The sequence below is a fragment of the Bombina bombina genome, chromosome 2, assembly GCF_027579735.1.
Source record: "Bombina bombina isolate aBomBom1 chromosome 2, aBomBom1.pri, whole genome shotgun sequence".
Taxonomy (NCBI): Eukaryota; Metazoa; Chordata; class Amphibia; order Anura; family Bombinatoridae; genus Bombina; species Bombina bombina.
This window is the reverse complement of record NC_069500.1, coordinates 906569293-906595078: the sequence shown is the minus strand read 5'-3', so window position 1 is coordinate 906595078 and position 25786 is coordinate 906569293. Positions and strand designations below refer to the sequence as shown.

The window sequence follows — 25786 nt, the reverse complement described above, 5'->3', positions numbered from 1 at the left end:
AGCCCCGAAATACCAGGCAATTCTCCTCTGAACAAGGAACATGACAACCCCAGACGATCGTTTCGGCCTCCTTTGGGCCTCGTCAGTGAGGTGCAGCCATATCCCTCTAAGCACATTGGGCAAGGAGTCCACGTCTGGTTTCCCCCATCACCCTTAGGGAGACTATCCCCAGGGTCATATTTACATATGCAAAACAGAATGAGAAGCAGTCTGCCAGGAACGAACAGCAGCATCAATAGCTTGTTCTATGGCCCGGTTACCACCTGGTAGTAGCTTCTTTCTGCCCAATTGTGCTTTCACAGAGGAAAACTTTCCTGTAGTATATCAGTCTGATCCCGCCGACATGGTCAGTCCAGCCCCGAAATACCAGGCAATTCTCCTCTGAACAAGGAACATGACAACCCCAGACGATCGTTTCGGCCTCGTCAGTGAGGTGCAGCCATATCCCTCTAAGCACATTGGGCAAGGAGTCCACGTCTGGTTTCCCCCATCACCCTTAGGGAGACTATCCCCAGGGTCATATTTACATATGCAAAACAGAATGAGAAGCAGTCTGCCAGGAACGAACAGCAGCATCAATAGCTTGTTCTATGGCCCGGTTACCACCTGGTAGTAGCTTCTTTCTGCCCAATTGTGCTTTCACAGAGGAAAACTTTCCTGTAGTATATCAGTCTGATCCCGCCGACATGGTCAGTCCAGCCCCGAAATACCAGGCAATTCTCCTCTGAACAAGGAACATGACAACCCCAGACGATCGTTTCGGCCTCCTTTGGGCCTCGTCAGTGAGGTGCAGCCATATCCCTCTAAGCACATTGGGCAAGGAGTCCACGTCTGGTTTCCCCCATCACCCTTAGGGAGACTATCCCCAGGGTCATATTTACATATGCAAAACAGAATGAGAAGCAGTCTGCCAGGAACGAACAGCAGCATCAATAGCTTGTTCTATGGCCCGGTTACCACCTGGTAGTAGCTTCTTTCTGCCCAATTGTGCTTTCACAGAGGAAAACTTTCCTGTAGTATATCAGTCTGATCCCGCCGACATGGTCAGTCCAGCCCCGAAATACCAGGCAATTCTCCTCTGAACAAGGAACATGACAACCCCAGACGATCGTTTCGGCCTCGTCAGTGAGGTGCAGCCATATCCCTCTAAGCACATTGGGCAAGGAGTCCACGTCTGGTTTCCCCCATCACCCTTAGGGAGACTATCCCCAGGGTCATATTTACATATGCAAAACAGAATGAGAAGCAGTCTGCCAGGAACGAACAGCAGCATCAATAGCTTGTTCTATGGCCCGGTTACCACCTGGTAGTAGCTTCTTTCTGCCCAATTGTGCTTTCACAGAGGAAAACTTTCCTGTAGTATATCAGTCTGATCCCGCCGACATGGTCAGTCCAGCCCCGAAATACCAGGCAATTCTCCTCTGAACAAGGAACATGACAACCCCAGACGATCGTTTCGGCCTCCTTTGGGCCTCGTCAGTGAGGTGCAGCCATATCCCTCTAAGCACATTGGGCAAGGAGTCCACGTCTGGTTTCCCCCATCACCCTTAGGGAGACTATCCCCAGGGTCATATTTACATATGCAAAACAGAATGAGAAGCAGTCTGCCAGGAACGAACAGCAGCATCAATAGCTTGTTCTATGGCCCGGTTACCACCTGGTAGTAGCTTCTTTCTGCCCAATTGTGCTTTCACAGAGGAAAACTTTCCTGTAGTATATCAGTCTGATCCCGCCGACATGGTCAGTCCAGCCCCGAAATACCAGGCAATTCTCCTCTGAACAAGGAACATGACAACCCCAGACGATCGTTTCGGCCTCCTTTGGGCCTCGTCAGTGAGGTGCAGCCATATCCCTCTAAGCACATTGGGCAAGGAGTCCACGTCTGGTTTCCCCCATCACCCTTAGGGAGACTATCCCCAGGGTCATATTTACATATGCAAAACAGAATGAGAAGCAGTCTGCCAGGAACGAACAGCAGCATCAATAGCTTGTTCTATGGCCCGGTTACCACCTGGTAGTAGCTTCTTTCTGCCCAATTGTGCTTTCACAGAGGAAAACTTTCCTGTAGTATATCAGTCTGATCCCGCCGACATGGTCAGTCCAGCCCCGAAATACCAGGCAATTCTCCTCTGAACAAGGAACATGACAACCCCAGACGATCGTTTCGGCCTCCTTTGGGCCTCGTCAGTGAGGTGCAGCCATATCCCTCTAAGCACATTGGGCAAGGAGTCCACGTCTGGTTTCCCCCATCACCCTTAGGGAGACTATCCCCAGGGTCATATTTACATATGCAAAACAGAATGAGAAGCAGTCTGCCAGGAACGAACAGCAGCATCAATAGCTTGTTCTATGGCCCGGTTACCACCTGGTAGTAGTTTCTTTCTGCCCAATTGCGGTTTCACAGATGAAAACTTTCCTGTAGTATATCAGTCTTATCCCGCCGACATGGTCAGTCCAGCCCCGAAATACCAGGCAATTCTCCTCTGAACAAGGAACATGACAACCCCAGACGATCGTTTCGGCCTCCTTTGGGCCTCGTCAGTGAGGTGCAGCCATATCCCTCTAAGCACATTGGGCAAGGAGTCCACGTCTGGTTTCCCCCATCACCCTTAGGGAGACTATCCCCAGGGTCATATTTACATATGCAAAACAGAATGAGAAGCAGTCTGCCAGGAACGAACAGCAGCATCAATAGCTTGTTCTATGGCCCGGTTACCACCTGGTAGTAGCTTCTTTCTGCCCAATTGTGCTTTCACAGAGGAAAACTTTCCTGTAGTATATCAGTCTGATCCCGCCGACATGGTCAGTCCAGCCCCGAAATACCAGGCAATTCTCCTCTGAACAAGGAACATGACAACCCCAGACGATCGTTTCGGCCTCCTTTGGGCCTCGTCAGTGAGGTGCAGCCATATCCCTCTAAGCACATTGGGCAAGGAGTCTACGTCTGGTTTCCCCCATCACCCTTAGGGAGACTATCCCCAGGGTGGTAAATCGCCAAAGAACAAGCCACTGAGCTGTTGTTCGTTCCTGGTAGAGCGATTCTCTCTTTGTATGCAAATTATTATGACCCTGGGGAAGTCTCCCTATGGGTGATGGGGGAAACCAGACGTGGACTCCTTGCCCAGTGTGCTTAGAGGAATGTGGCTGCACCTCACTGACGAGGCCCATAGGAGGCCGAAACGATCGTCTGGGGTTGTCATGTTCCTTGTTCAGAGGAGAATTGCCTGGTATTTCGGGGCTGGACTGACCTTACTTGGCGGGATCAGACTGATATACTTCAGGAAAGTTTTCTTCTGTGAAAAGCACACTGGTCTAAAAGAGGCTGCTTCCGGGTGGTAAATCGCTATAGAACAAGCCACTGAGCTGTTGTTCGTTCCTGGTAGAGCGCTTCTCTCTTTGTATGCAAATTATTATGACCCTGGGGAAGTCTCCCTATGGGTGATGGGGGAAACCAGACGTGGACTCCTTGCCCAGTGTGCTTAGAGGAATGTGGCTGCACCTCACTGACGAGGCCCATAGGAGGCCGAAACGATCGTCTGGGGTTGTCATGTTCCTTGTTCAGAGGAGAATTGCCTGGTATTTCGGGGCTGGACTGACCTTACTTGGCGGGATCACACTAATATACTTCAGGAAAGTTTTCTTCTGTGAAAAGCACACTGGTCTAAAAGAGGCTGCTTCCGGGTGGTAAATCGCCATAGAACAAGCCACTGAGCTGTTGTTCGTTCCTGGTAGAGCGCTTCTCTCTTTGTATGCAAATTATTATGACCCTGGGGAAGTCTCCCTATGGGTGATGGGGGAAACCAGACGTGGACTCCTTGCCCAGTGTGCTTAGAGGAATATGGCTGCACCTCACTGACGAGGCCCATAGGAGGCCGAAACGATCGTCTGGGGTTGTCATGTTCCTTGTTCAGAGGAGAATTGCCTGGTATTTCGGGGCTGGACTGACCTTACTTGGCGGGATCAGACTGATATACTTCAGGAAAGATTTCTTCTGTGAAAAGCACACTGGTCTAAAAGAGGCTGCTTCCGGGTGGTAAATCGCCATAGAACAAGCCACTGAGCTGTTGTTCGTTCCTGGTAGAGCGCTTCTCTCTTTGTATGCAAATTATTATGACCCTGGGGAAGTCTCCCTATGGGTGATGGGGGAAACCAGACGTGGACTCCTTGCCCAGTGTGCTTAGAGGAATGTGGCTGCACCTCACTGACGAGGCCCATAGGAGGCCGAAACGATCGTCTGGGGTTGTCATGTTCCTTGTTCAGAGGAGAATTGCCTGGTATTTCGGGGCTGGACTGACCTTACTTGGCGGGATCACACTGATATACTTCAGGAAAGTTTTCTTCTGTGAAAAGCACACTGGTCTAAAAGAGGCTGCTTCCGGGTGGTAAATCGCCATAGAACAAGCCACTGAGCTGTTGTTCGTTCCTGGTAGAGCGCTTCTCTCTTTGTATGCAAATTATTATGACCCTGGGGAAGTCTCCCTATGGGTGATGGGGGAAACCAGACGTGGACTCCTTGCCCAGTGTGCTTAGAGGAATGTGGCTGCACCTCACTGACGAGGCCCATAGGAGGCCGAAACGATCGTCTGGGGTTGTCATGTTCCTTGTTCAGAGGAGAATTGCCTGGTATTTCGGGGCTGGACTGACCTTACTTGGCGGGATCACACTGATATACTTCAGGAAAGTTTTCTTCTGTGAAAAGCACACTGGTCTAAAAGAGGCTGCTTCTGGGTGGTAAATCGCCATTGAACAAGCCACTGAGCTGTTGTTCGTTCCTGGTAGAGCGCTTCTCTCTTTGTATGCAAATTATTATGACCCTGGGGAAGTCTCCCTATGGGTGATGGGGGAAACCAGACGTGGACTCCTTGCCCAGTGTGCTTAGAGGAATGTGGCTGCAACTCACTGACGAGGCCCATAGGAGGCCGAAACGATCGTCTGGGGTTGTCATGTTCCTTGTTCAGAGGAGAATTGCCTGGTATTTCGGGGCTGGACTGACCTTACTTGGCGGGATCACACTGATATACTTCAGGAAAGTTTTCTTCTGTGAAAAGCACACTGGTCTAAAAGAGGCTGCTTCCGGGTGGTAAATCGCCATAGAACAAGCCACTGAGCTTTTGTTCGTTCCTGGTAGAGCGCTTCTCTCTTTGTATGCAAATTATTATGACCCTGGGGAAGTCTCCCTATGGGTGATGGGGGAAACCAGACGTGGACTCCTTGCCCAGTGTGCTTAGAGGAATGTGGCTGCACCTCACTGACGAGGCCCATAGGAGGCCGAAACGATCGTCTGGGGTTGTCATGTTCCTTGTTCAGAGGAGAATTGCCTGGTATTTCGGGGCTGGACTGACCTTACATGGCGGGATCAGACTGATATACTTCAGGAAAGTTTTCTTCTGTGAAAAGCACACTGGTCTAAAAGAGGCTGCTTCCGGGTGGTAAATCGCCATAGAACAAGCCACTGAGCTGTTGTTCGTTCCTGGTAGAGCGCTTCTCTCTTTGTATGCAAATTATTATGACCCTGGGGAAGTCTCCCTATGGGTGATGGGGGAAACCAGACGTGGACTCCTTGCCCAGTGTGCTTAGAGGAATGTGGCTGCACCTCACTGACGAGGCCCATAGGAGGCCGAAACGATCGTCTGGGGTTGTCATGTTCCTTGTTCAGAGGAGAATTGCCTGGTATTTCGGGGCTGGACTGACCTTACTTGGCAGGATCAGACTGATATACTTCAGGAAAGTTTTCTTCTGTGAAAAGCACACTGGTCTAAAAGAGGCTGCTTCCGGGTGGTAAATCGCCATAGAACAAGCCACTGAGCTGTTGTTCGTTCCTGGTAGAGCGCTTCTCTCTTTGTATGCAAATTATTATGACCCTGGGGAAGTCTCCCTATGGGTGATGGGGGAAACCAGACGTGGACTCCTTGCCCAGTGTGCTTAGAGGAATGTGGCTGCACCTCACTGACGAGGCCCATAGGAGGCCGAAAAGATCGTCTGGGGTTGTCATGTTCCTTGTTCAGAGGAGAATTGCCTGGTATTTCGGGGCTGGACTGACCTTACTTGGCGGGATCACACTGATATACTTCAGGAAAGATTTCTTCTGTGAAAAGCACACTGGTCTAAAAGAGGCTGCTTCCGGGTGGTAAATCGCCATAGAACAAGCCACTGAGCTTTTGTTCGTTCCTGGTAGAGCGCTTCTCTCTTTGTATGCAAATTATTATGACCCTGGGGAAGTCTCCCTATGGGTGATGGGGGAAACCAGACGTGGACTCCTTGCCCAGTGTGCTTAGAGGAATGTGGCTGCACCTCACTGACGAGGCCCATAGGAGGCCGAAACGATCGTCTGGGGTTGTCATGTTCCTTGTTCAGAGGAGAATTGCCTGGTATTTCGGGGCTGGACTGACCTTACATGGCGGGATCAGACTGATATACTTCAGGAAAGTTTTCTTCTGTGAAAAGCACACTGGTCTAAAAGAGGCTGCTTCCGGGTGGTAAATCGCCATAGAACAAGCCACTGAGCTGTTGTTCGTTCCTGGTAGAGCGCTTCTCTCTTTGTATGCAAATTATTATGACCCTGGGGAAGTCTCCCTATGGGTGATGGGGGAAACCAGACGTGGACTCCTTGCCCAGTGTGCTTAGAGGAATGTGGCTGCACCTCACTGACGAGGCCCATAGGAGGCCGAAACGAGCGTCTGGGGTTGTCATGTTCCTTGTTCAGAGGAGAATTGCCTGGTATTTCGGGGCTGGACTGACCTTACTTGGCAGGATCAGACTGATATACTTCAGGAAAGTTTTCTTCTGTGAAAAGCACACTGGTCTAAAAGAGGCTGCTTCCGGGTGGTAAATCGCCATAGAACAAGCCACTGAGCTGTTGTTCGTTCCTGGTAGAGCGCTTCTCTCTTTGTATGCAAATTATTATGACCCTGGGGAAGTCTCCCTATGGGTGATGGGGGAAACCAGACGTGGACTCCTTGCCCAGTGTGCTTAGAGGAATGTGGCTGCACCTCACTGACGAGGCCCATAGGAGGCCGAAAAGATCGTCTGGGGTTGTCATGTTCCTTGTTCAGAGGAGAATTGCCTGGTATTTCGGGGCTGGACTGACCTTACTTGGCGGGATCAGACTGATATACTTCAGGAAAGATTTCTTCTGTGAAAAGCACACTGGTCTAAAAGAGGCTGCTTCCGGGTGGTAAATCGCCATAGAACAAGCCACTGAGCTGTTGTTCGTTCCTGGTAGAGCGCTTCTCTCTTTGTATGCCGCTACATTTATTAACCCTTAATCTGCTGCTTCCAACGTCGCTGCCACTATAATAAACATATTAACCCCTAAACCGCCGCACTCCTGCCTCGCAAACATTAGTTAAATATTATTAACCCCCAATCTGCCGGCCCTAACATTGACGCCACCTACCTACATTTATTAACCCCTAATCTGCCCCCCCCAACGTCGCCGCCACTATATTAAAGTTATTAACCCCTAAACCTAAGTCTAACCCTAAACCTAACACCCCCTAACTTAAATATAATTAAAAGAAATCTAAATAAAATTACTATAATTAACTAAATTATTCCTATTTAAAACTAAATACTTACCTGTAAAATAAACCCTAAAATAGCTACAATATAACTAATAGTTACATTGTATCTAGCTTAGGGCTTATTTTTATTTTACAGGCAAGTTTGTATTTATTTTAACTAGGTAGAATAGTTATTAACTAGTTATTAACTATTTAATAACTACCTAGCTAAAATAAATACAAAGTTACCTGTAAAATAAAACCTAACCTAAGTTACAATTACACTTAACACTACACTATAATTAAACTAATTCCCTAAATTAAATACAATTAAATACAATTAAATAAAATTATCTAAAGTACTAAAAAACAACAACACTAAATTGCAGAAAATAATAAACAAATTACAAGATTTTTAAACTAATTACACCTAATCTAATCCCCCTAACAAAATAAAAAAGCCCCCCCAAAATAAAAATAGCCCTACCCTACACTAAATTACAAATAGCCCTTAAAAGGGCCTTTTGCGGGGCATTGCCCCAAAGTAATCAGCTCTTTTACCTGTAAAAAAAATTATAAATCCCCCCAACATTAAAACCCACACGCTTGATGCCTCTTGTTTCCGGCAAACCTGAAGTTATGATGCAGCAGTCTAAAGACCGCTGCTCCATAACTTGTCCGCCTGCTCTGAGGCCGCGGACAGAAATCAACCCGATCGAATACAATTGGGTTGATTGACACCCCCTGCTAGCGGTGAATCTGCAGGAGGCTGCATACACCAGCAGTTCACAAGAACTGCTGGTGCAATGATAAATGCTGACAGTGTATGCTGTCGGCATTTATCGATGTGCAACGGACATGATACGCTACATCATATCATGTCCGCTCGCACGTTAATAAATATGCCCCTTAGTGTTTACCAAACCTGTTCTCATTTAAGGTAATCTTGATAATCTGGTTTGTTAGTGGTTCCTGTGGATTGGGATTGAAGAACATTGATGTATGAAGAGTTTTTCTTAATCTATATTCAGCAATATAGTCAGATTATGCGGAGTCAAACTTACACTTTTATGTTTCAGATAGAGTATGTAATATTAAGAGACTTTCCAGTTTTCTTTTAATATCGGTCTTTTCATATGCATGTTTTGAAGAACTGGCTACTACTGAGTATGTGCAAGAGTTCACAGTGTTTATTCACGTATATGAGTCTGTGATTGGCCGATGGCTTTCACATGTTACACAGGGCCGGCAAACTAAAGTCAATTTTGAAATTTGTCAGAAAAAAATCTGCTCTTTTATAATTCAGAATAAGTGCTATTGCATTGTGTTTTTTTTTTTAATTTGCAATTGTTAATAAAGCAATTCCTCTGTATTTAATGGTCCTTTAAATTTAAAGCAGTGTTCCTCAACTGTGTTCCTCAAGTACCCCTAACAGGCCAGATTTTAATTATATCTGAAACAGAGCACAGTTAAAATAATCAGCTGATGGGTGAGACCAGGTTAGTAACCATGGTTACTGATCAGCTGATTATTTCACCTGTGGTCTAGTTCAGCTATAATGAAAACCTGGCCTGTTGGGGGCACTTGAGGACGGGGTTGGGAAACACTGACTTAAAGGGACAGTCTAGTCAAAATAAAACGTTCATGATTCAGATAGGGCATGCAATTTTAAACACTTTTCCAATTTACTTTAATTATCAAATTTGCTTTGTTCTCTTGGTATTCTTTGTGGAAAGCTAAACCTAGGTAGGCTCATATGCTAATTTCTATGCTGTTGAACTGCCTCTTATCTCAGTGCATTTTGACAGTTTTTGACAGTAAGACACTGCTAGCTTGTGCGTGTCATATAGATAACATTGTGCTTACTCCCATGAAGTTATTTAACTGTCAGCACTGATTGGCTAAAATGCATGTCTGTCAAAACAACTGAGATAAGGGGGCAGTCTGCAGAGACTTACAAACAAGGTGATCACAGATTTAACAAGTGTATTAAGATAACCGTGTTGGTTATGCAAAGCTGGGGAATGGGTAATAAAGGGATTCTCTATCTTTCTAAACAATAACAATTCTGGAGTAGACTCTCCCTTTAAAGGACAGGTATTATAGCAGATTTGCATAATCCACAAATGCATGATAAAAACACGATACAATAACACTTAAGGGTCAATTTATTAAAGACCGGGAAGACATGATTCACTGTAGCGAATCATGTCCGCTCGGCATCGCTAAATACCGACAGCATACGCTGTTGGCATTTAACATTGCACAAGCATTTCTTGTGAAATGCTTGTGCAATGCTGCCCCCTGCACATTCGCGGACAATCAGCCGCTAGCAGGAGGTGTCAATCATCCCGATTGTATCTGATCGGGATGATTGCAGTCCGTCACCTAAAAGGTGGCGCACAAGTTAAGGAGCAGTGTTCTTACGACCGCTACTACTTAACGTAGGTTTCAGGCGGAGCTGAAACCTCAGGCGGAGCAAGCAGCATCGCCTGCTTGATAAATCTCCGCCTTAGTATTAACTTGAAATGAGTAGTAGATTTTTTTTATGACAAATTTCAAAGTTATGTCTATTTCCACTCCTCCTGTATCATGTGACAGCCATCAGCCAATCACAAATGCATATACATATATTCTGGGATTTCTTGCACATGCTTAGTAATAGCTGGTGACTTGAGTGTCCCTTTAAGAGGATCAGTATAGAAGCAGTTTAAATTATTTATTTATTTTAAATGTATAATATATGAAAAGTAAAAAAAAAATGCAGCCAATGAAACCATGCAGTATGCTGGTAGCCAGTATATTTATTATGAATACCACCTTGGACAGTCATGAAATTGATTTGCGACTCCTGGTCTAAGACAATGTCAGACTTGTTTTTGACCTTTTAAAATCTGATTACAGGCTGGAGTTGATGAAGCTGATAAAGTTTATGAAGATCTGACTGACTTGGAAAAGATAAAATCAGTTTTGCAGGACTACCTAGATGACTATAATTTGGTGAATGCCAAAGATGTGAAGCTTGTATTTTTCCTGGATGCCATAGAGCATGTTGCAAGGTACAGACAATAATAACCACAATGAGTTTTCTTGTATATTGGATTCAAACATATATTGTTGATCCAAATTATTTTGTTCTTTCTGAAATCCCAAGTTAGTGAGATATGTCAATGTTTGGTTTTATGGATGTTTTTGAAATATTGCGTTATTGCATATCAACCCCTTGATGACCAATAATGGAATTTTTCTGCCATAAAACAATTTAGCAAACTGAAGCTGTGTCCTTAAAGGGACACTGAACCCAATTTTTTTATTTCATGATTCAGATAGAGCATGACATTTTAATCAACTTTTCTAATTTACTCCTATTATCAATTTTTTTTCGTTCTCTTGCTATTTTTATTTTAAAAGCAGGAATGTAAATCTTAGCAGCCAGCCCATTTTAGGTTCAGCACCATGGATAGTGCTTGCTTATTGGAGGCTTACATTTACCCAACAATAAGCAAGCATAAACCAGGTTCTCAACCAAAAATGGGCCGGCTCCTATGCATCACATTCCTGCTTTTTAAATAAAGATAGCAAGAGAACAAAGCAAAATTGATAATAGGAGTAAATTAGAAAGTTGCTTAAAATTGCATGCTCTATCTGAATCATAAAAGAAAAAAAATGGATTTAGTGTCCCTTTAAAGGGACATTAAACACTTTGAGATGGTAATATAAAATGATAAATCATACATATAAAAAAAAACCTCTTCAATATAGAAATGGAATTGCAGAACACTGTTATATTCCACTCAGCCATGGGCTGCACACTCTAGTGACCTATTTATAACTGTCTTTAATTGGCCACAGCAGAGAAGGTAACCTAAGTAACAACATGGCATCTCCCATTGATTTATAGACACTGAAACTTTACACTTATTTTTTTCAATAGTTAAACAACTAATAAAACTTTAAATAATACATCTACGTATTATTCACAGATTAATATTTTCTTTGAATGCATCATTCTATCTAGCATTTATTAAGGTCCATATTACAAATGGAGTGCTAATTAACCCTCCCCCTCGAGCGTTAACTGTGCTATAAGTAAGCTTTTTGCGCTTAGAATATTGAGTGGGCATTCACATATTCCCCCATTGAATTCAAAGGAGAAAAAATAGGGGGAAAAAAACGTTATTCACATAACAGAATATTTTATTCAGAAATATATATATATATATATTTGATGTTTTTTGGTACAAGATACATATATATATATATATATATATATATACACACACACATATATATATATATACACACACACACACACACACACACACATATATATATATATATATATATATATATACACATATATATATATATATATATATATATATATATATATATATGAGAGCAGGTTAGTAACCATGGATACTGATCAGCTGATTATTTCACCTGTGCTCTAGTTAAGAATATCTGGCTTGAGTAAGGGTCCTGGATGACTGCGTTTGAGTAACACTGCTTTAAGGGGTTAAAGCAAAGCATTGTCAATGGAGATTTGATTAAACTTAAAGGGTCAGTAAAATTTAATATTAAACTGTCATAATTCAGATAGAGCATGTAACTTACCAACTAACCAATTAACTTAAAACATTTGCAAGGTTCGCTTGGTATCTAGGTAGGCTCAGGAGCAGCAATGCAGTAATGGGAACTAGATGAACACATTATTTAGCCAGTGACAAGAGGCATATATGTGCAGCAACCAATGCTGAGCTAGCTCCCAGTAGTGCATTGCTGCTTCTGAGCCTACCTAGGTATGCTTTTGAACATAGGATACCAAAAGAACAAAGTCAATTTCTATCATATTTAATAAGTCTCTTCCAATGTTACACAATCTTGAAAGTCTATATTCAACTTGTAATGCTCTCTTAAACTGAAATGGACATAATAGTCAAATTTGAAATATGCACGAGTGTATTTGCATTTTGAAAAGAAACACTTTTCTAAATTGCTTGTTTTAGCATACAGCTTCTAAGCAATATTCCAGAGGCATATATGCACATATGATGCAATTAGAGTTGCCAACTTTTGTTGAAGAAAATAAGGTAGACTAAGGAATCCACAAATTTCACATAGGAAATTGACAAATTTTATAGTAGTTACTGAAAAAATAACTTTATTCTACAATTTGATACAGTTTGGTACAACAAAATGCTTCATACAAATCATCTTTGTTCACATATTCTAGTTTAATACATTTAACAACTTTTTGCAAATCCGTGAATTTTTTTTCTCATTTAAAGCATAGTGAAGATATTAAACTGTTAACTTATTAACTAAATAAAAGTACAAGGGTGCAATATTAAGGGCTAGAATGCAAGTGTCGTGCTAATTTATTGTACGCCAGTAAACGGTCAAATTTGCCCGTTTACGGGCGCACAATAAATTGCTACCATGAGCTTGAGGTAGCAATTAGCTCTCCGAAAACGAATCAGAGATTAAATCTCTGGTTAATTTTCAAAATGTGCTCCAGTTGCCCCAAATTTAAGTGTAAGGTTGTTCTTTATTAAAAAAAAAATTAGCTTTTTTTTTTTAATTAAAAAAAACTACATAAAGCAGTTTTATGGGGTTAAAGTGTGCGTCTGTGAGGTGTTAGAAAAAAACTGCACTGAAAAGTGCCTTTACATTGCGGTCTATGGGGACTGTGTTATCCCTGTAAATATATATGTAAATGCTTATATACATATATATTTATATGTTAATATGCGTATATACACATATAAACACATAAATATATATTCATATATATTTAAATTTTGCTGCCCATCACTGCGCGATTTACCCCCTTCGTTGCGCTAGGTTCTCAGCCGTGTCTCACGGCATGAGAACAAGGCTCCCATTGGAGCCTATGGAAGTGCGCATTTGTGAGCGCAAAGCTTCCCTGCAAGGTCGCATTTGCATTGCGCTCGACTGAGTATTACTGAAAATATCACGCTCACATAAGCTATATTTAGCGCTCTGTGTGTAATCTGGCCCTAAATTTTTGAAATGAAGATTTTATATGTTTTTAAAAATAAGGGAGAAAAATGTTCTAAGAGCTTATAAATAAAGAAGCCTGGGAGACTGTAAAATGTTAGGGAAAATAAAGGAGATTCATGGAAATAAGCGAGGGTTGGCAACTCTAGCTGCACATGCATCTGCATTAACCACTAAACCTGCTCAAAGAAACAACAATACAGTGCATCGTTTTAGCAATGACTTATTTGGTGTTATACAAGCCAGCTGTTTTTAATCACTGTTGTTTACCAGTCAGGTGGAAAAATAAATACTGATTAGAATACAAAACGTTGCTAGTCCATTGAGTATTTCATATAAGCAAATACCTGATTGCATACTTATTCACTGCAATTTAATATAAATCAGTAAAGTTTTTAGTTCCACTTATTATTGTTATATATTTTTTTTACTCAGGATTGCTCGAATGATCCGTCAGGAAAGAGGAAATGCCCTTCTCGTTGGCGTTGGTGGAACAGGCAAACAGTCTTTGACTAGACTTGCAGCTCATATGTGTGGCTATAAATGTTTTCAAATAGAATTGAGCCGTGGATACAATTATGAGACCTTTCATGAAGATCTAAGAAAATTGTTCAAAATGGCTGGGGTAGAAGACAAGAATATGGTTTTTCTCTTCACCGATACTCAGGTACAGCATTTAATTAAAGTTATGCTTTTAATATTAGAGGTTACAAAGGAGTTTTGGGTATTAAGTTTGTATAATGAGCTTATTAGTTCTGTGTCCCTTCGTTTCTGTGCAATGTTTTAAATGACTTAAAGGGACAGTCAAGTCCAAAAAAAAACTTTCTTGTTTCAAATAGGGCATGTAATTTTAAACAACTTTCCAATTTACCTTTATCACCAATTTTGCTTTATTCTCTTGGTATTCTTAGATGAAAGCTAAACCTAGGAGGTTCATATGCTAATTTCTTAGACCTTGAAGGCCGCCTCTAATCTAAATGCATTTTGATAGTTTTTCACCACTAGAGGGCATTAGTTCACGTGTTTCATATAGATAACATTGAGCTCATGTACGTGAGTTTACCATGGAGACAGCTCTGATTGGCTAAAATGCAAGTCTGTCAAAAGAACTAAAATAAGTGGGCAGTCTGCTGAGGCTTAGAAACAAGGTAATTACAGAGGTAAAGCATGTATAATTATAACTGTGTTGGTTATGCAAAACTAGGGAATTGGTAATTAAGGGATTTATCTTTTAAAACAAAAAAAAAATCTGGTGTTGACTGTCCTTTTAAGTAACTGATAAACTCACTAATGACTATGAAAAATAGAAAGAAATTGCTATGTGTCAAACGTTTGTAATAAATTGATACCCAACATTTGAGACTCTTTGCTTCACTCTTGATTTAATGTTTTCAAAACATATAGATTGTTGTTGAGGAATTCTTGGAGGACATTAATAACATGCTGAATTCTGGGGAAGTGCCCAATTTGTTTGAAAAGGATGAGCTTGAGTATGTTTTGGCTGCAACAAGACCAAAAGCTAAAGAAGCAGGTATTCCAGAAGGGAACAGAGATGAGGTAAGTTTTTTTGTTTTGTACATTATATTTTATCTATAGATAAGCTTTAACCTCTTGGGTACTAGAGCAAGCTGCCATGCATTGTAAAGCAATGTTCTGCAATACTTTTTGTTAGTCAAGGGGTTAGTCACACGTTGCCATTCTTTTTCTGTATATAAAAAAAGTGATGACAAAACAAGAAACTATAACTTTATTTTTTAAATGGACTTAAAATACCTCTTGCTTTTTTGTAAAAATTGTGTTTGTTTCACGATCCCTAGAGAGGTCATAAAGCAAATGATGTAAAATGCTGTAAATTGCCTAAACCAGCTAATAATTTACAGCATTTTGAAGAAAACCTAGGTTACATAATTTGATTTGCTTTTTGAAATTTCTAGGGAAAAATAACAAGTTTCATACAAAACAAAGAGGTGTTTAATATCTCTTTAAAAAGGCATGAACATTATCAATATCTTGCATAAAAGTGATATGTTTTAGGGTGTTATCTCTTTTAAACAGATGCAATAACCAGCCACTTGTAATCCAGCCTTATATCTTTTGAAAGTTATCTACTTTTTTGCAGAGCTAATAATTTACAGTAATATTCACATATTCAAAAATCTAGATCAGGATTCTTCTTTCTTTTAATACAATTTTTTACATCACTCATCCATTAGGTGTTTCAGTTTTTCATCAATCGGGTGCGACAGAAGCTACATATTGTGCTTTGTATGAGTCCAGTTGGAGACGCTTTCCGTGCACGATGCCGCATGTTTCCATCACTTGTAAACTGCTGTACTATTGACTGGTTTGTGCAGGTTAGTGAATATGTGTGATACAAGTAATATTTGTGAAGTTTCATTAATATAAAGGGGCCAATTTATTAATGTGCAAGCGGACATGATACAATGTAGCGTATCATGTCCGCTGCACATCGATAAATGCCGACAGCATATTCTGTCAGCATTTATCATTGCACAAGCAGTTCTTGTGCAATACCGCCCCCTGAAGATTTGCTAGCTAGCAGCGGGTGTCAATCAGCCCAATCGTAAAGGATTGGGCGGATTGATGTCCGCGGCCTCAGAGCAGGTAGACAAGTTATGGAGCAGAGGTCTTTAGACCGCTGCTTTATAACTTCTGTTTCCGGTGAGCCTGAAGGCTCACGCGGAAACAGGGGCATCAAGCTCCATTCGGAGCTTGATAATTCAGCCCCAAAGCATTTATGGTTCTGCACTAACAGTGTCTTTAGGTTTTTATATTGTCCGATTCTAATATATTATTCCTCTCTTGGCCCAATACCATTTTCCCTTACTCCTCCTGTGCCTTAGCTTACTCTCTAGTTTGTTGCCTATTCTTTTCACACCTTCAATTGGAGGTGTCCACCATAAATAAAAGACCAAGATAAGGAGGGAGTTTTTTATGTCCAAGATGACAATACTTTGTTCTCCATAAATCATGATTGTCTGCTTCTACAGCCATATTTAATAGTTTGCCACCCATAAGCAACATATACGTATTCATTCATTTTTGCCATTGGTGTTCCCAGAACCATAACTACTAATATCCACATTTATTACTAATATACATAAGTCTGCCTAAGGAGACAAGCTTGACACTACCTTAAAGGGACATAAAAATGGTTATAAAGATTACTTTGTGTGCATATATAATGAAAGAATATAGACATTTTTTAAAAAATATTGTATCTCCATCTTAATAAATCCTCACACAAAGTTTATACTAATTAAACGTTTCATATTCCATACCTGCCCAAATACCTGTAGAATGCTGGCCAATCAGAAGGGAGATATAACCATACCTACCATAACACAACAAATTATTATACTCAGATAGGTTACCCCACCTTTGTTCATTGTTAATTGTGCCTTTCTTAATCGTGGCAACTTGTTTCTGTTAAAGGCACATAAATCCCCTAAATGCTTTTTGAGGCCTAATTTCCATTGAGCTATTACATTTTGCAAACAATCGGCTAGATTATGAGTTTTGCATTATGAGTGAAAAAGCAGCATTATGGGTTATAACGCTGCGTTTTCACTACCGCTGTTATTACGAGTCTTCTCAAAAAAGCTGTACCGCACACTTTTTTGGCTGTAACGCAAATTAACTTACGCAATTTGCGTAAAGTCTTTTTTCAATGGGACTTCCATAGCGCCGATATTACAAGCTTTTTCTGGGTGGCCAAAAAGTGAGCGGTACAGCCTATACCGCAAGATTCGTAACGCAATCAAAAGTCAGTAGTTATGAGTTTTACGCTACAAAGCTGTAGCATAAAACTCATAACTAAAGTGTTTAAAAGTACACTAACACCCATAAACTACCTATTAACCCCTAAACCGAGGCCCTCCCGCATTGCAAACACTAAAATAAAATTATTAACCCCTAATCTTCCACTCCTGACATCACCGCCACTATGATAAACATATTAACCCCTAAACCGCAGCACTCCCGCATCGCAAACACTAGTTAAATATTATTAACCCCTAATTTGCCGCCCCTAACATCGCCGCCACCTACCTACATTTATTAACCCCTAATCTGCTGCTCCAGACATCGCCACCACTATAATAAACATATTAACCCCTAAACCTAACCCTAAATCTAACCCTAACACCCCCTAACTTTAATATAATTAAAATAAATCTAAATAAAACCTACTATTAATAACTAAATAATACCTATTTAAAACTAAATACTTACCTGTAAATAAACCCTAAGCTAGCTACAATATAACTAATACTTATATTGTAGCTAGCTTAGGTTTTTTTTTTATTTCACAGGCAAGTTTGTATTTATTTTAACTAGGTAGACTAGTTACTAAATAGTTATTAACTATTTACTAGCTACCTAGCTAAAATAAATACAAATTTGCCTGTAAAATAAAACCTAACCTGAGTTACACTAACACCTAACCTTACACTACAATTAAATCAATTACCTAAATTAAATACAATTACCTAAATTAAATACAATTACCTAAATTACAAAAAACAAACAAACAAACACTAAATTACACAAAATAAAAAAAGAAATCAGATATTTAAACTAATTACACCTAATCTAATAGCCCTATCAAAATAAAAAAGCCGCCCCAAAAGAAAAAAAAAACCTAGCCTAAACTAAACTACCAATTGCCCCAAAGAAATCAGCTCTTTTACCTGTAAAGGAAATACAAACATGCCCCCAACAGTAAAACCCACCACCCACACAACCAACCCCCCAAATAAAATCCTAACTAAAAAAACCTAAGCTCCCCATTGCCCTGAAAAGGGCATTTGGATGGGCATTGTCCTTAAAAGGGCATTTAGCTCTTTTTCAAGTGCCCAAACCCTAATCTAAAAATAACCCCCCCAATAAATCCTTAAAAAACCTAACACTAACCCCCGTAGATCCACTTACAGTTTTGAAGTCCGGACATCCATCCTCAACGAAGCCGGAAGAAGTCTTCATCCAAGCGGCAAGAAGTCCTCAACGAAGCCAGGAGAAGTCTTCATCCAAGCCGGCAGAAGTGGTCCTCCAGACGGGCAAAAGTCTTCATCCATCTTCAAGACATCCGGTGCGGAGCATCCTCTTCAATAGAAGTCTTCTTCCAGAATGAAGGTTCCTTTAAGTGACGTCATCCATGATGGCGTCTTCCTTTGAATTCCTATTAGCTGTTAGAATTCTATCAGCCAATCGGAATTAAAGGTGAAAAAATACTATTGGCTGATGCAATCAGCCAATAGGATTGAGCTTCAATCCTATTGGCTGATCCAATCAGCCAAAAGGATTGAGCTTGCATTCTATTGGCTGATTGGAACAGCCAATAGAATGCGTTCTCAATCCTATTGGCTGATTGGATAAGCCAATAGGATTGAAGCTCAATCCTATTGGCTGATTGCATCAGCCAATAGGATTTTTTCACCTTTAATTCCGATTGGCTGATAGAATTCTATCAGCCAATCGGAATTCAAAGGAAGACGCCATCTTGGATGACATCACTTAAACGAACCTTCATTCTGAAAGAAGACTTCGATTGAAGAGGATGCTCCGCGCCGGATGTCTTGAAGATGGACCCGCTCCGTGCCGGATGGATGAAGATAGAAGATGCCGTCTGGAGGACCACTTAAGAGCAATGCCCACCCAAATGCCCTTTTCAGGGCAATGGGGAGCTTAGGTTTTTTTTTAGTTAGAATTTTATTTGGGGGTTGGTTGTGTGGGTGGTGGGTTTTACTGTTGGGGGCTTGTTTGTATTTTTTTTTACAGGTAAAAGAGCTGATTTCTTTGGGGCAATGCCCCGCAAAAGGCCCTTTTAAGGGCTATTGGTAGTTTAGTTTAGGCTAGGGTTTTGTTTTTTTTCGGGGGGCTTTTTTTATTTTGATAGGGCTATTAGATTAGGTGTAATTAGTTTAAATATCTGATAATTTTTTTATTTTTTTTGTGTAATTTAGTGTTTTTTTTTGGTAATTTAGGTAATTGTATTTAATAAATGTAATTTATTTAATTGTAGTGTAAGGTTAGATGTTATTGTAACTCAGGTTAGGTTTTATTTTACAGGTAAATTTGTATATATTTTAGCTAGGTAGTTAGTAAATAGTTAATAACTATTTACTTACTAGCCTACCTAGTTAAAATAAATACAAACTTGCCTATAGAATAAGAATAAACCCTAAGCTAGCTGCAATGTAAATATTAGTTATATTGTAGCTAGCTTAGGGTTTATTTTACAGGTAATTATTTAGTTTTAAATAGGAATTATTTAGGCAATGATAGTAGGTTTTATTTAGATTTATTTTAATTATATTTAAGTTAGGGGGTGTTAGGGTTAGGGTTAGACTTAGGTTTAGGGGTTAATAAATTTAGTATAGTGGCAGCGGCAGATTAGGGGTTAATAAATGTAGGTAGGTAGCGGCGATGTTAGGGGCGGCAGATTAGGGTTAATAATATTTAACTAGTGTTTGTGATGCGGAAGTGCGGCGGTTTAGGGGTTAATATGTTTATTATAATGGCGGCGATGTCCGGAGCGTCAGATTAGGGGTTAATAAGTATAATGTAGGTGTCGGCGATGTTGGGGGCGGCAGATTAGGGGTAAGATTAGGGTGTTTAGACTCTGGGTTCATGTTAGGGTGTTAGGTGTAAACATAAATTTTGTTTCCCCATAGGAATCAATGGGGGTGCGTTACTGAGCTTTACGCTGCTTTTTTGCAGGTGTTAGACTTTTTTCTCAGCCGGCTCTCCCCATTGATGTCTATGGGGAAATTGTGCACGAGCACGTAAAACCAGCTCACCATGGCTTTCAGCAGCGCTGGTATTGGAGTGCGGTATGGAGCTCAATTTTGCTCTACACTCACTTTTTGCCTGATAACGCTGGGTTTTTATAAACCTGTAATACCAACGCTGTAGGGAAGTGAGCGGTGACAATAACGTGCAAGTTAGCACCACACCCCTCCTAACGCAAAACCCGTAATCTAGCCAAATGCAAGCTTTTCCCATATTTAATACATTTATATATGTAATATTTTTTGATGCCCCAGGCTTAGGCCTAGTTGGAGTTTTTGTTCTTAATAATATTTCAGTATGTACTTACATATACAAATATAATCAAGTACACAACTCTAAAACTCCAACAAAGGCAGCACTAAGTATTACATATAAAAAGAAATTAAAGACAAGAAAATGTCTGTCCTTAAAAAGACAGTTGACACCTTAGTCACCTTAACGTCTTACCTTAGATTAAGCTGCAAATAGCCTCCTGCACCCCTTTCTATATAATGCAGCAGAAATGGTAATCAAGTTATTTTAAAATAAATATTGTTTCTGGCCTCTTTGAAATGGCTGCCAAGCTCCACCCACAGATGACATCACAACCTGGGCTACATCTAGGCACTCTGCTGAATAGCATTGACATTCTGTTGAAACCAACTAGTGAGCCTTTTGTGATTGAATGCCATATGCAGCCCAGCTCCAGATGTCATCAGTGGGTGGAGCTTGACAGCCATTTCAAAGTGGCCAGAAACAATATTCATTTTAAAATAACTTTTTTTACCACTCCTGCTGCATGATATAGAAAATGTGCAGAAGGCTATTTGCAGCTTAATCCAAGGTAAGATGACTACGGTGTAGACTGTCGCTTTAAATGAAAAACATTTTCTTTGGATATTTGTTTGTGTTTGATAGTCAAAACTTTTTTTTTTTTTGCCTTGCAGTGGCCCAGAGAAGCACTTTTATCTGTATCACAGACATTTTTCGTCAACGTTGACCTTGGCAGCGATGAGATGAAAGAACGGCTTTCTGAAATGTGTGTAGAAATCCACATGAGCGTCACTGAAATGGCAGAAAAATATTATGCAGAATTGAGGAGGCGCTACTACACCACCCCGACCTCATATTTAGAGTTAATTAACCTCTATTTATCTATGCTGGGTGAAAAAAGGACACAGCTGGTTTCGGTAAGGCTTGTAGTAAATGAAATATGTTACTCTTGCATGACTAAAAAGAAAAAATATTATTTTTAAAAGGTTGTTATCATTTGTGAAGCTGCACCAAAATATTAGTTGTTTAAAAAATAGTTTTACAGGACAATTATACCTCTGTGCACCATAGACAAAAATACATTTGTTTAAAGGGACATGAAACTTTTATGGTTTGGATAGAGTATGCAATTTGTTAATGCACTTCTCTTATTAAATTTACTTAGTTCTCTTGGTATCCTCTGTTAAATGATAAATTATTCACTGTTGGTAACCAGCTGGTGATTTGTGGCTACGCACATATTCCTCTTGTTATTGGCTCTCCAGATGTGTTTCACTATGTCCCTTTGAAGTTGTTAAGCTCATAGGTATAAGCAAGCAATAGTGTGATAATAAAATACTCTACTTCAGAGTATTTTTGTTTTTCACATTTGTGTCCTTTTAAAAGGCACACTGCACACTAAATACATTTCATGCACCTCCCTCTAATCATGGATGCTGCCATTATGTTACCTAGGTTACACTGCAGGTATCTAAAGGAGAGTTGCTGCACATGTGCGAACACATCAGCACTGAAATGTAGTGAAAGATAGATTTCAACATAGAGGCACCCATGATTAGAGGGAGGCAGGGAATAACCTTAATACCATTTTAAATGCTGGAGTGTATTTGTTTGCAAACAGCTCCTTTACCTTTATTTGGTTATTTGAGATAGCTTTTGCTTATAGAAACCACCACCTACACTGAAAATATTTATAAAAACGTATTCTCTGTAGAAAAGCAACGCAAACAGAAGACAATAGCACTAATCCATTTCCCATACATACATTTTTGTATCTGAAATAGCTGGTTGTGCCCAACCATAATTAGCAGTTGATGTTTATACATAGATGACTTTAGCAGGTCTTCTTTACCTACAGGCTGAGATAATTGTTATGGGCATGTTCTTGAGAAGAACAGGCAGTGGTTTTAATTAGGAAAACCTCAATTTCAAATACAAAAATAAACATGAAAGAACAATTTAAATGTTATAGAACAGTGACCTGCATACAAGATAACATATTTAAAAACTTTTAAAACTGTCTGCCAGATACCCTTCAGCCTCTCTGGGGGCAGTAGAAAAACACTGTAGATTGCAGATGATTTTTTTTTTAATACTTTCCATTCAGAATGTAATCTTTTTTTTAATCATTTTTTATACAAAATCAATCTTTTTAACATGTCTCACTGCACTTCTTTTATATGCATCGTATAAAATATTTGAGTATAGGGTCCCTTTAAAAAATTTGTATGGCACTATTATGTTGAGAATATCAGCCAGCTACAGTGTTAAGGGCTGAGATCTCATATAATGACATGTTGCCTCCCATGTACTAGAATTTTACAGATCACCCATCTCGAGAATACAGAGGTGAACTTGGCCTGTGAATGGCAGCTACTTGCATATGTCTCACCAGTCTGGACTCTGTAGTGCTTTGCAGGTTTAAAACTGGCTTTGTAAGGGTGAAACTCACAGTTCTCTACATGCATAGTGCAGTAATAAACACATTGGAGCAATTTATTTTTGCACTATTATGACTCTTATCTCTACTGTTATTTGATTTAAAGGGACACTCAAGTCAAAATTTAAACTTTCATGATTCAGATAGAGCATGCAATTTTAAACAACTTTCCAATTTGCTTCCATTACCAAAATGTGCACAGTCTTTTTATATTTACACTTTTTGAGTCACCAACTCCTACTGAGCATGTGCAAGAATTCAGATTATACGTATATGCATTTGTGATTGGCTGATGGCTGGCACATGATACAGGGGCAGGGGAAATAGACAAAAAATTTAAATTTGTCAGAAAAAAATCTACTACTCATTTGAAATTAAAACTAAGTGCTATTGCATTGTCTTTTTATTGGGTCTATATCAAAAGACCGCAGTACACAAGACAGAATGCCCAAATCCCAAAGTTCTAATACCGAAATGTAAAAATGCCAACATAACATAATCCCGAATTTTAAAATGCAGAAAAAGCAAAATCCTTAACTTGTAAAATACCGAAAACCGAAATCCCAAGGGGGCGTCCCGCCGATCCTCTGGCATCCACCCCAAGTAAACCTTGGGGAATGAGGTTTACAAGGGGGGCTTTTCCCCCTTTGAAGCCTCAAGACTGAGGCAAAATGATAGTGAAAATGGGGACATAACAGCACATCGTATCTATAGGTATTTAATTTTAGGGATTTTGCATTTTCGGGATTTTGATTTTCAGGATTTTTTAATTTAGGGATTTGTTCTTTCTGCATTTTGATTTTCGGGATTTTAGACATTCGCGATTATGATCTTTCTGGATTTCAACATTCTGTTTTATGGTATTAGGGATTTTGAGTTTTGGTATTTTGATTGCCTCACCTTTTTATCATGTATTTGTTCATTATGCAAATCTATTGTATTTACTGGTCCTTTAAATAATACAGTTTCATAGAGGCAAATTTGCCATACTGTTATAGACGGGGAAGAAGTGTTTGTGTGTTTAGATTTCTGCCATAATTAAAGGAAAACTATTTTTTTTAATATACACATGCGTAATATCACTGCATTGCAAAACATCTGTATATAAAATAAGGTCTAGATTACAAGCGGCGCACTAACTGTTGCGCTACCCCAACACAGTGTTAGACCTAAAGTGCAAAACACGAATCACGTTACTCATATTTTACATTCCTATGTTCTTCACATAGAAAAACTAAAATATAATTGTTATTATTAAATAAATAAATATATATATATATATATATATATATATATATATATAATAATCTTAATGTAAAATAGATGTCTATACGTATATAACTATAGGAATAGATAAACAGGTTTATACAGATATATATAGAAATATATATTTACAATAAAAAATTACATTGCTCTGTTTGTGAAGAACATTGAAATGTGAACTACATTGGAATGTTAACTATTCATAACTCCTGTCGGGTTAGCGTGCGAGCAGTAGTTGTGAGGTTTCTTTCTTCTGTGCTCCTCATTGACTTCTATGGGGAAAATATGTTAACACGTTCGTGATATTTGGTTAATGTGCAACAACGTTTGCTCTCATGCAAACTTTTCACTTTCAGCTTGTAATACGGGCGCAACCCGATGCTCGCAAAAAGCTTACTTCTAGCAAAGTTTGCGCTAAATACCACTTGTAATTTGGTGCTAAATATTTTAAAAATATTTAAACCTTTCATTTTGTTAGGAAAAATGCCAATTAGGGAAAGATATAATCTAGAGCCTGAACATTTTAGGCTAGAAGTGGCACTTGAATATTGGTGCTATTGTGCATTAGTATCACTTAAACAAGATCAGTGTTGCTTCTATATTTATGCTCATATCCCAAGTTCAAAGTTATTTGTTATTGCTTGAGTGATAGTCTAGGGCACGCTAACATCTGTATGTTGAATGGCACAGCTGCGCTAAATCCCTCACATAATAGTTTCCTGTGTTATCGATTGTGCTTTACGTGTGATATAGCACATTATGGGGGATTCAGTTTTGAGTGTAAAGTGACATTGCGGTTAAAATTTAAATAAACATAGACAAATGACCTCTTTGGATAAAAAAATAGTGCATGGCTTGAGTAATTACTGTTGGAAATATCACTCCTGGCCAGCAGGAGGAGGCAAAGAGCACCACAGTTAAACTGCTAAGTATCACTCCCTTACCCTCAACTCCCAGTCATTCTCTTTGCCTTCGGTGCACGGAGGAGGTGAAGTAAGTTTAGGTGTCTGAAGAAAAATTTTGATTTATTCTACAAGCAGGTTTTGGGGTATAGCCGTATTCCACGTCATTCCTTGCAGTCGGGTAGTGGTGGCTTTAAAGCAGTTAGGAAATTATAAAGAGGTACTTACCGCGTTTTCCTAAAAATTGCTGCCCTAGTTTAGAATGCCAGAGTTGGCTACTCTGTTCTTTCTTTTTCAAAGGTCTCTGTGAAGAACTGTGTCTTCTCATACCTTGTAACTGTCTACATGCCGGACAGTGGAGCAGGTAAGTGTGTTTTCTTCCATTTGGGGACACCATGCACTTAACAAATTAAAAGACACTGCTTTTTTATTGGGACATAGATAATCAAGTTGTATGGGTTACACTGGGGCATGAAGCAGGCACTGTAGCATGTGTGAGACTAACATTTAATCTCTTTTAAAAATAAAGGGTAAAATGTTTTTATTAGGCTTTATTATCTGACACATATTTAAACTGAAAGTAAGTCTGA

General features: G+C 39.8%; 1 protein-coding gene across 1 annotated transcript in view; it reads left to right on the top strand.

The window, feature by feature from the left end:
- DNAH6 (dynein axonemal heavy chain 6) overlaps window positions 1–25786 on the top strand; it is a 482313-nt gene that overhangs the window by 207543 nt on the left and 248984 nt on the right. Inside the window, exons 44-48 of the mRNA XM_053703293.1 lie at window positions 10407–10561; window positions 13962–14193; window positions 14931–15083; window positions 15740–15880; window positions 21266–21508. Of these exons, the coding sequence (XP_053559268.1) occupies window positions 10407–10561; window positions 13962–14193; window positions 14931–15083; window positions 15740–15880; window positions 21266–21508 (924 nt within the window). The remainder of the gene's footprint in view (window positions 1–10406; window positions 10562–13961; window positions 14194–14930; window positions 15084–15739; window positions 15881–21265; window positions 21509–25786) is intronic.